The 12,264-nt window shown below is 36.2% G+C and overlaps 1 protein-coding gene across 3 annotated transcripts in view; it reads right to left on the reverse strand.

The window, feature by feature from the left end:
* Positions 1-64: 64 nt before the first annotated feature.
* The window catches only part of LOC127431536 (SRC kinase signaling inhibitor 1-like), a 77,023-nt gene continuing 64,823 nt past the window's right edge, over positions 65-12,264 (reverse strand). For all 3 annotated transcript variants that reach the window (XM_051681985.1, XM_051681987.1, XM_051681986.1), the window contains 2 exons: positions 11,598-11,741; positions 65-2,324 (listed from right to left, as the gene is read on the reverse strand). In XM_051681985.1, coding sequence (XP_051537945.1) covers positions 2,301-2,324; positions 11,598-11,741 — 168 coding nt within the window. In that variant the 3' untranslated portion in view covers positions 65-2,300. The remainder of the gene's footprint in view (positions 2,325-11,597; positions 11,742-12,264) is intronic.

Consider the following 12,264-nt stretch of genomic DNA (forward strand, 5'->3'; position numbering starts at 1 on the left):
TTTAATAGGCACAAAAACACCACAAGAACATTCAAAACCAACAGTCTCTTGAACATACAGAATCAGACAAGGTTTTTTTTTTTCAACATTAAAACAACTTTTGCATTATAACATTTCCATATAGATATATTTCTATTGGTCAACATTGCATATCGTTTTTATCACAAGAAGTCATCAATACATTTATATACATTCTATAAGTTGCATTAATGAACAATGTTTCTTGGATATTTTAAATCCATTGGCCACCACCAAAGAGGCTTGGAATGGTTGAATGGATATGATTTGACCCGTCTACTCACATAGAACTATATTTTATTTTTAAAAAAAAATATCTTTTTAAATCCACCTATCTTACACTATGTATGTAAACAGAACATACAGAGAGACGATTCTGCATGCAGACTTTAAGAATATCTCTACATGCAGTTCAGAACTCTCGTAACTCTTTAGTTAAAAAACAAAGTTTACAAAAAAGACCTTAAATGAACATATCAATGATAATACAGTTTATACACAGGTACACAGTTACACTGTTCTGTTTTGCACATATATTTTGGACATTTATCAGTGTGTTACAGCATATGGTGCTCAGATTAATCAGAGTTCGAGTTTATTTTATTGTAATGATGTTATTTTAAGACATAAAACAGAAATGAGGTATCAGGCATCTAATGTACGACCACCAAACTATAGCGTAAGCCTTTATATTTTCTTTAACTGAAGGCTGAATGGTAGCAGGGCAGTTGTATATAAACCCTTGGCATTCAGCAAATGAAGGAAATATTGATTTTCTAAACAGTCTACCGCAGTCTTATTCACCGTCAACTGGTCATTCGTTGTACAAAACCATTGCATATGTCCAGCCCATTGACGCAAAGTGCTTCACACGTACTGTATGGGGAAATTTGCTATGAAATAACTAAGAAAATATGTTCAATGCAAAATATATGCTCTAAAAAAATGTATTCTCTCTAGCACTTCAAATTCCACTGGGGGAAACAAAAAAATGTATTTGATTCATATAGCATTAGATTGCAGGTTTCTTTCTTGTGCACTTGGAAAAACTCATACAATAAGTATTAGATAAGGCATGTACCCCACGTTATCAATTATTTTAACCTATTCTCCTTTTTTGAGTATAAAAATACAAAAGCTAATCATATATAAAATATCTAGCCTATACTTCATAAATATGTACCAATTAATTCGTCAATATCTTCAAGATTTTAACTATTTAACCATGAAGTTAGATTTAGTTGTGCTACAGATATTTTCTAGTTGGATAGAGAGCTAGATATTTTCTTTACAGGAATGTAATGTCCAGTAAATTTAATTCTACATAACCTATGATTTGCGCTTAAGCTACTGTCTAAGTCACCCAGCGAAAGGGTTAAATCTCATGAACACGGAGTCATATTTCAGCCCAAAATTAAAAGAGAAAACATTTAATTATTTAATAAAACAATATTGAATTATTTTTTAATTGAATAACTATATTTAATTATTAATTAAATGTAATATGTAATTTCTTAATATAATCATTCAATTTATATTTAATTTTTATTATACTTTATATTCATTTTTAAGTTATAATTAATACATATAAGCCTATTTTTAGGAACACTGGGATTTTTTGCATCGTGACATTATTTTCATGGCAATTAAACACATTATGCTTTAATGCAAAAAGAATCATATATTATTTAACTTGCAATGTGTTTATACATCATCATGATAGTAATATATACTGCTTTTAATGAATGCTGATTTGCACTTAAAATTATTGAATTACAATAAAACTTACAAGGAAAATGAATTTGGGGGTGAAATGTGCCTAAATGTCACACTCACAATACACAAAATCTTAAACTGTCCTCAAAATAGGCTTTATTTTTATATAAAGTACTAATTATATTAGTAAAATATAATTTCTCGTTTTTCTACTTTAGATTTTGGGGTGAAATGAGACCTGGACATTTTTTCAAGGGAGATTCACCCTAAAATGTTTTATATTACCATATGAGGTTTAAGATTGTACCTACACACTGCATATAACGGCTTATTGTTAAATGTACTATATATATATTTTTCTAAGTTTAATAAGTGCACATAATCTGGTCCTTATTTGCTACTCTCCAAACAACTTTTTTTTATGACACTTTACTATAAAATTAGAGTCTGACATTTCATACCTTTGTCAAAGCTCTGAGATGTGTTGTGCTTTAGATGTGTAGATACTTTATTCCATGTATGATTTAGGCTCGGGGGTCACCTGTGCTTCTCCAGGATTTCTAGGGTCATCGTCTCCACGAGGTATTCACCTTGGATCAGGGTAAAGCGGAGCATATAGGAGCACTCAGGGCACTGATAGTCAACATGCCGGTACAAAAGAGATTGGCAATGCAAGGACAGTTTGAGGCATTAAGGCAAAAAAAGGGAAACTAACTAAAGCAAATATTAAAAAGATCTTTTCAGATTTTGTTAATATAAACAGGTTAGTTTTTTTTTAGTTTGTTTTTTTTATCACAGATGATATCATAATCACACCATAGTCAATCAAGTTCTTATAGTTATTCTTATAATTTAATTCCTATTTCTCATCTCAACAAGTTCAAAATATCTTATGTTTTTAAATATCTTATAAATGAAGAAAAGTCTCTTTTACTGAAGGGATATATAGGGGACTACTTTTGCTCTTATATATGGTATGAAGTTAGATACAAACACGTTGGTCTATTATAAGCTCAGTATAACAACAAGAGGTTAGGAAAGGATTGACTGAGGATAAAATACAAGCAAGTTAGAACAGGTGAGTGGATAAAAGAAGAGAAAAATAAAGTAATAATCAATACATTGCAATTTCAGTGCAATCTTTCAGATGTGTTGAACTAAATCTTTCCACCCAACACCATTACCTAATACATTTAGCAATGCATATATTAGTGATTTTGAGTCCTCCTTTTTATACCTATAATGCTCACAAGGAGGCAGTCTTTTCTTACAGTTATACTGATGTCATAGCTATTAGGACAGGGAGGGAATTTATTTGCATTCCCAAACAATATGGTTTTACTACAGTAACCATAGTTGAACTATGGAATTTGTAGTAAAAATCATAACCACAACATTTCCCATGGTTTTAGTACAGTAACCATGATATTTGTAGTGAAACCATAGTGAAAATACAGGAAAATGAAAACTATGGAAATAATAATTATCAAAATTTTGTGGTTACTATGTTTTTACTACAAATACCATATTTCAACTATGGTTACTGTAATCAAACCATGGTTAATCCTCCTAGTTGAACCATGGAATTTGTAGTAAAACCACAAGATTAACCATGGTTACTACAGTCATGGTTACTACAATATTACTACAGTAAAACCATGGCTACTATATGGATACTACAGTATTACTGATGTAAAACCATGGTTAACTGTATCCAAATCATGGTTTCGCCAAAAAAAAAAAAAAAAAAAACGGTTACTATAATATTACTATGGTAAAACCATGGTTTCCGCCAAAACACAATGAAGGATATGGGATATTATCATTTAGTTAAAAATACTGGACGCCCCAGATAATTCGGCACAGTTGGCAACCGTCTTATAAATACTGCTGCTGAGGGATAGACTGTAAATTTGTCATCTTTCTCTCTTCTGACCCATAATCCACTACTATTTTTTCCTCTTTTGGAAAGCCGTGGTTGGAGCAAATGGGAACACAAAAAACAATTTGCTTTGGTCTTTCATTCACCACTACAGCAGTTTAGCCTTCTATAGTTTACTTACTGAACTGTGTTTTTTCACTGAATTTCTTTGCTATTAGCATCACCAAACAAAAACATTATTTGCCCGAGTAGCTTTAAATCTCTTTTCATATCTTTCTGTTTGTAGATAAAGCATTTGCTCCCAGATCAGCTAACCTCAGAAGTCAAAAAGAGTGCCAACTCTGTTTAGAAAAGCAGGCAGAATAACTTTTCCACATTGCCGCTCCCTACAGTGTGTAGTTTGTTTAAGGGCACTCTATAAGCGCCTCTCTACAAGCAAGTAACCACGATTTGTTCACCTTATTAAACTTCAAAAGCAAAGTCCTTCAAAACCCTCATGAGATACAAATAAACCACCAGAAAATGACATCCATGCACTATTCAAACCTTCCTTGGCACTCCGGGCCAACAAACAATTTTACCTTCAAGAATAACTAACACCTTCAAGCACAGAATTTCCAGAGCCTTTGGTGTTTACTGGAAATGAGCCAAAATGTCCAACCGTGACTCCAGACAGTCTATTGTCAGATTCATGGCACTGACCTCCCATTAAGCCTGGGCAAAAGCTCTTTTTCTGGAACAGGGCAGAACGGCAGACTATGTGGTGTGCCAAATTAGCCAGATCTTTGCCTAGGAACAAAGCCGGACTTGTTCAGCATTGACTGATGACTTGGAAACCGTATTCTGTTGTGATTCAGACCACAGTGCTTACTGCACTCAGTGCACTAAGATGAGACTGATCTGCATTAATCAAGACTGCTGCCTGGCTGTAGACTGTCAAGGGAAGATTAGGGGAGAATCCAGAAGGGTATTAGCATAAAACAAATGCGTACAGTGCGTAAGAACAACCACAGTCTTGTACAGTACATTTAAAGACTATATGAAATGGTTCGACGAGCGCCGTTTTCATTCCTGTTTTGACGTATTTCCTATTGAAACAGAACACTGGGGTGGGACAAATCGCAGGACTTGTGTCCATATTTGTTTCAAAATAGCCAATAGGCTTTAGTTTATATTGATTTACAGCTATGAACCATGATTTGCTACTTGCTATTACAAGTTGGTTGCAGGTAGTAGCATATTTGGGGGAGGGACTTTCTCAGTCTAGAGGCAATTTCATTTGACAAAAACGTGGACATGCTTGTGAGTGCAACATTTTTGGTCCATTTTAAAGGGATAGTTCACCCAAAATTTCAATTCTCTCATCATTTAATCACCATCATGCCATCTCAGATGTTTTGTTTTTTTCTGAACCCTGAAAGATGTTTAGAAGAATATTTCAGCTCCGTAGGTCATTACAATGCAAGTGAATTGTGACCAGACCTTTCAATCTCCAAAAATCACATAAAGGCAGCCAGGGTTGGGGAGTAACAGAATACATGTAACAGGATTACGTATTTAAAATACAAAATATAAGTAACTGTATTCCACTACAGTTACAATTTAAATAATTGGTAATTAGAATACAGTTACATTCAAAAAGTATTTAAATTACTGAAGAGATTACTTTGCATTTTATTGTCATTTGTTTCATTTAGTATTTAGTCCTTTCAGATGGAAAACATGTATACATATAAATGATGCGATCCAAAGTGCATTTGAACAGCGGTGAAACACTTTCTTATGATGTGTTACATTCATACGAGCAGACAGAGAAGTAAGTTTGAAGTAGGTTTGGAGTAGAAGAAATAGAAATAAACCTTGTGTAAATTGTCAGCTTTACGCTAAGCTAAAATGCTATTTCTAGCCATTTCACATGCATGTTAACAGGCACGATCATATTTTTTTTATCAAGAAAATTCACGTTGGATCATAATTTTTTTTTTTCTAGTAAGACCTTTGATATTAGGGCAAAAATCATATTCTTGATAATAATTTTTGTAATGTTTTCCTGTAAAAATATCTAAAAATCCTTAAAACAAGATCAATTTGATTTATCCTGTTTTAAAAACAACACTGCATAAGATATTTCGGTTTTTCAGAGAATGTATTTTTAACATGTGTAGTTTGTCTTACTGAGTTTTGAGTTTTTATAGTCAAAACAAGTGAAAACAAATCTACCAGTGCTGAAGAAGTAATCCAAAGTATTTAGAATACGTTACTGACCTTGAGTAATCTAACGGAATACATTTCAAATTACATTTTACAGCATGTATTCTGTAATCTGTAGTGGAATACATTTCAAAAGTAACCCTCCCAACCCTGAAGGCAGCATAAACATAATCCATATGACACCAATGGTTTCATATATTTCTTCTGAAGGTATGCAATCACTTTCAAATCAATATTTCAATTCTTTTTTACCATAAATCTCCACTTTCACTTTCAGAATGTGAAAGTGAAAGTGGAGATTTTTAGTAAAAAAAGGACTTAAATATTGATCTCTTTCTCACCAACACCTATTATATCACTTCTGAAGACATAGATTTAACTACTGGAGTCCTATGGATTACTTTTATGTGCCTTTATGTGATTTTTGGAGCTTGAAAGGTCTGGTCACCATTCACTTGCATTGATGAAATATTCTTCTAAAAATCTTTGTTTGTGTTCTGCAGAAGAAAGAAAGTCATAGACATCTGGGATGGCATGAGGGTGAGTAAATGATGAGAGAATTTGAATTTTTGGGTGAACTATCCCTTTAAAGAAAGAGAAAAGCTGTACATTCTAAATGCGTATACCAGCTTTAAGTTGTATGTTGTTTGTCAACTTTTATGTTGGATTGGCAAAGCCAACATATTTCTACAGACTTGGTTAAGGGTTTTTCCAAACTCTCTAAACCAAGACCAAAATTTCCCATTGTAACTCCAATTGTAAGTCCTAGAGCTTTCAAGCGACATCCAACAAACTTGGCACAGACCTTCAGACTGTTCTGACTGACCCGACTGTTTTCCCATAATAAACAAGTGAATATCCCAAAAATCCCATAGACTTCCACTGATGGAATGTTCAAACCTATCTAAAACACAGCCATGCCAACCAACCAGCCAGAACACACTAGAAGTACAAAGCATCCAACAAAAATACCCTAGCAATCAGCTAGAACAGACTAGCAATGCCTGACACTAGCCAGAACACCCTAGCAAACACTTAGTAATTTTATAAGGCCTGTATAACCTTTAAACTTCAAACTTCTAAAGCTATTTTAAACAAGGTTTTGTCAAGCCAACAACAAAGTTTGTCTGGACTAACTTTACCAATATACACTCACTGAGCACTTTATTAGGAACACTATGGTCTCATGCCTGATGTGGTCTTCTGCAAATGTATCTCATCCGCCTCAAGGTTTGACATGTTGTGCATTCTGAGATTCTGTTCTGCTCACCGCAATTGTACAGAGGGGTTATCTGAGTTTCCGTAGCCTTTCTGTCAGCTCAAACCAGTCTGGCCATTCTCTGTTGATCTCTCTCATCAACAAGGCGTTTCATACCGCAAAACTGCCGCTCACTGGAAGTTTTTGTTTTTCACACCATTCTCTTTACACTCTAGAGACTGTTGTGCATGAAAATCCCAGGAGATCAGCAGTTACAGAGATACTCAAACCAGCCCATCTGGCAACAACAATCATGCCACGGTCGAAATCACTGAGATCAAATTTTTCCGCCATTCTGATAGTTGATGTGAACATTAACAGAAGCTCCTGACCCGTATCTGCATGATTTTATGCATTGCACTGTTGCCACACGATTGGCTAATTACAGAATAGCATGAATAAATAGGTGTACAGGTGTTCCTAATAAATTGCTCAGTGAGTGTATTTATGTTGGATTGTCAAAGCCAACATACTGTTATTCTACAGACTTGGTTTAGGGTTTTTCCAAAATCTCTAAACCAAGACCAAAACTTCCAATTAACTCGCCCTAAAGCATTCAAGCTGCATCCACCAAACTTGGCACAGACCTTCAGACTGTTCTGACACAGGTTGCTTTGTCTTTTGTAACTGATCCAATTAAAGGTTTTCCCATAACGAACGATTGAAACTACCCAAAATCCCGTAGACTTCAATTGATGGAATGTTCAAACCAATCTAGCAACTTTCTAACTTAGCAACCAGCTAGAATACCCTTAATAAAATACCCTTGCAAGCACTTAGGCTACGTCCAAATTAATCTGGATACATTTGAAAATGCCATTTTCGTTTTCAAAATGCACTCTGTCCACATTGCTATTTTCAAACGTTTTTCCAAAAGTTTCTCGTCCACATTGAAACATACAAAAATGCTTTAATCCCCTTACTGCCCATGCAAAACAAGCGTAAGTGGCCCTGCATCATTTTCATGTACTGTCTGAAATGCAGTGATCAGCTGCTGGACAGCAATTCCGAGTAAACCTCCTGTCGCCTTTGAAGGAATGCAATGTGTAGGTTGTACAAAGTAACATTTATCTTTAACAATGCTATCAAAGTGAATGCAGGCACAACAATGCTGCTACAACATGGGCCGCCATCTTGACTGTTTTGTGTTGAATGGATCACATGACTGCGTCACATGATAACAGATATGTCATCTTTTTCCCTGTCCACACTACAACACAAATGATTCAAATGTATCCACTTGAGAGAATGTTATCAAAAAGCTCAATTTTCACTGGAAAAAACCGCTGTCTCAGTGTGGACGGAAGGCCAGTATGAAGTGAAAATTATGCGTTTTCAAAATAAAATGGATGTGGCCTTTAAACCTAAAACTTTTAAAGCTATTTTATACAATGCTTTGTTAAGCCAACATCAAGGTGTGCAAACTTCACCTATCTCGTTTTGAAATGAACTAAATCAAACAGAGTGAAACTGACCAATCACAAGTTTATAAATCTGGAAGAATGAAGGTATCACAGGCTCTGGTGGTTGCTATAGACTGAATGCTTGCCTCTCTCTATCACGGTTGCCACGGTGATTGTCTGTTTAATCCTCCCAGTCTGTGCCACGAAACACTTCTTGTTGAAGATATCCCTGACAACAACACACGGACACGAATCTGTCCAGCCAGAGAACTAACTGACAGAAAACGTTCCTAACAAAACCGCTGTTCTGAGCAGTTCCTCCTACATTAACTGGCTTTTCTGCAAAATATCTCATCTTTCCATCTTGTCAGAGCGAATTAAACGTTTCACCAATTTACATTTTGTAGACATTAATTTGCCCTTGGAGTGAAATGATGAGAAAATAAGACTGCAGTAGGATAGTTAACTCTGCAACTAACAGTCAGCTCATCGCCTACAGTTTAACCCAGCAGGAGAGAGAGACAGCAGAAGAGAGGAGAGAAAGAGAGAGAGAATTATCGGCCTCATATGAACTCGGAGAGGAATGAAACCTTGCTGTCTTATCTCTTCCTTTTCTCTCGCTCTTTTTTCACCCAATTTTTCACTTTCTCTCTTCCCCTCAGGGTTTGCACGTATTCTCTCTTTCTCTCTCCACTCGTTCTTTCGGGATAGATTGAGAGAAAAGCTGACTTTGCGAGCAGCCTTGATAGATAAGACTGTACAACAATATAGAAAGACTGCAGCTTTCTTGTTCCCTTTTCCTGTTCACTTGATCGTGTGTTATTCAATCACAATTTCCTCTTATAAGGTCCAACACTAGCATCACCAAACAGAATTGCAAAAATAACGAGTGTTTCAAAGACTCCCACCATCTTCCATTGGTCGAGAAAACAGATAGCCCTGCCCCAAACGCACGCCACTGGTGGAGCCAATGTTGTTACGTTTATGCTCAAACAAACATGTAGCAATTCCATTTAGTGTCACTAGTTGTACTGAAATGACACATTTCACCTTTAACTGAATGTTTTAAAAGGCTTCTTCAAATGTTAGGCTTGCTTAACATATTTTATGCTATATCTGCCCTTCTTTCTCAGGTTAGAAGCTAAAGTTTGTCCCCAGGCACAACCGCACATGATCAAAGCTCAAATCAAATATCCAATTCTTTTTCTTTCCTCACCAAACTTTCAAAAGCTTTAAAAGCATCACAGTGACAATGTCAGAGAGTATCTGGGTCACGTATGTCAAATCACCTTGAACTATCCTGTCATAAATACACAGAAAGGCATAACGTTTCAGACAAAGTTTCTCTTTGAAGAACTGTGACATGACTGCTCATCATAATTTAGCAGTTCGGACCAGCATAGCTCTTCATAGGGTAAAAGAGAAAGGGTGGAAGAGATTATTGCGCTCAAAAGGCAAGCTGGGAGTTGTGCAGGAACTATAATATGAAATAAAAATCAACCCTATTTACTTTTACCTTAATACACATTCCAGTTTTTTTTTAGCACAATTCACCAGAACACGTTATTTAAAAAAAATGTTTGTCTTCTTTATCTTTCATTAAAACATAATAACTTGCTCCGCCCCTGAAATGACGGAAATGTCACATACCAAACAATTGAGTGTCCTTTGGCGGTTTTCGTTCCCTGGCACTGTGAAATACTACAATGCCCTACAAAGACAAAAATGTCACCAAACGTAACTACATATTTTGTCACAATATAATTACAACCAGTTTGGGTCTCTCAGACTATGATCTGTCCTGTGACAGACAGGTTTGGCTCAACTACTGTATGCTCAGATTCAGAGAATGTGTGTGTAAAAAGTTGATAATTCATATTTGGTCTTATTAAAATTACGTGACTATGGTGACTGTTTGCAAAATTATATTAGGAGGTACATTACATGTGTTGCGGCAGTTGTGAGGTGAAATGTCTGCTGAGTGGCGCTAAAAGCAAGTTAAATGTTCTCCCAAACAGATTTTAAGGGTTTTTTAAGGTAAATGCTCAAATCGAGTATTCTATCAACAAAACCGTCCTCCCTACCCTAAACCATGAACCTAAACCTAAACGATAGTTGCATAAAAAGCAAATGTGACATGAAAAACGCAATAACTGTAGGAACCACGTCATTTTGTGGCTCTTCTATGACACTTCAAGCTCACGTGCTCTTCAGGACTCATACTCCAGTCCTGTGCAACGCTCTATCATTTGAGCAACTGCAAAATTTGATCGCACACAACACGCTTGTAAATATAGTTGGTTTTGTAATACAAATGTTAAAATGAGTCATGTGCTACAGTAAAAGTGTTTTAATGTCAGAAGATAGCGTTGTGCGAAGAACAGAGAGAAAAGTACATTTTTAGTAACAGATAATCTGCCGTTTTACTTGAGATTTGTGTTAAAAGGAATACAATTTACTGTTGTTGTAGCGCCTCTAGTGTTCAGAAATAGTGCCGCAAAACGTACAATGACGTAAAAATAATTTTGCTATAGTCAGCTCTATGATACCTAGTTGCATTTTTCTTGGTTTCAATGTTGATGCAGTTACTGCATTTTGACTTTGTAGGGCAGTACTTTGTGCAATTCTGTTGTCCTGAAATCAGTGTTTGAATTGTGTGTGTGTGGGGGGGGGGGGGGTGGCTAAATGTTTGGGAGCCCCAAGAGCCCCAATGCAATTCAAACTCTGCATGGAAGAATAGTTCATGTAGACTGGAAGTGAAAAATACTAAATCTGTAAGTATAAGTGAAATCATTGAATGCAAAAGAGGTCAGAAAAATTAGACTTTGAACTCCATTTTGCACAGTGGAAAACGTAATGTTTGTGCAGCAACTGGGCCAGCAATTCTCCAAAACACATAACTGCTAGAAGAACAGCCAAACGCTAATACTTAGCTGCTACTGTTACTGTCATAGGAAACAACATAGAACTTACGATTTTGCACATAACGGCAAGTGTAACAGTTCCGACGAGTGCCTTTTAGCGTAGATCAGAGGTAAAGTCAGTGATAGTGTCAGTCAGGCTGGTCACTGCATGCTAGCAGGGTCAGTTATTGTTAGAAGTGGAATACCTGCTGCTGACCCTGCTGCAGTTTAGGGAATTCCTCCTGCTGTTTCCTGTTTCGACGCTCCAGGCTGCTCTGTTGCAGGTGTCGCAAGCGAGATGCGGCAGATGGCTGCACCAGCTTAGCAGAACCCGGAGGAGTGCCTACAGGCTGAGAACCAGAGAGGACAAACATGAATAAACAACAGAGAGTTAGATTTGTGTTGAAAAGTGACCGTGTTGAATTTAGTCATGGGACTGAATCTGAATGAATCAGCATTGTTTAGGAGAGAAGTATCATGATGATAGCTCTGTTCCAAAAACTAGTGAGCTGCATTTTTAGGCATGTCCCTAATGTGCAGGTGGCTCCAAACAGTAGGCAGCAAAATTATTTTGCTTTGTTTGATCACTCAGTTAGGCCGATCTAAGGCAGCATCGCATGTATCCTTGTAGCCTAAATCCAACAATTCAAGATGGAGTCAAAATAAATGTCTGATATAAATATGAGTGTATTTTTTTGTGTACTGAAAGTTACAGAAAATAGTTTTGCTTAGTATTTGTGTGTGCGCTATGTATTTTTGTGTTTAGTAGCATACCGAGTCATTAGCTTAGCATCATGCTAAAGACAGACTCGGAATTGGAATCCACTGTGAACTTTATGGTCAGCACATACTCTACGCAAGAACGCAAATGAA

This window comes from Myxocyprinus asiaticus, chromosome 41, assembly GCF_019703515.2.
Source record: "Myxocyprinus asiaticus isolate MX2 ecotype Aquarium Trade chromosome 41, UBuf_Myxa_2, whole genome shotgun sequence".
Classification (NCBI taxonomy): domain Eukaryota; kingdom Metazoa; phylum Chordata; class Actinopteri; order Cypriniformes; family Catostomidae; genus Myxocyprinus; species Myxocyprinus asiaticus.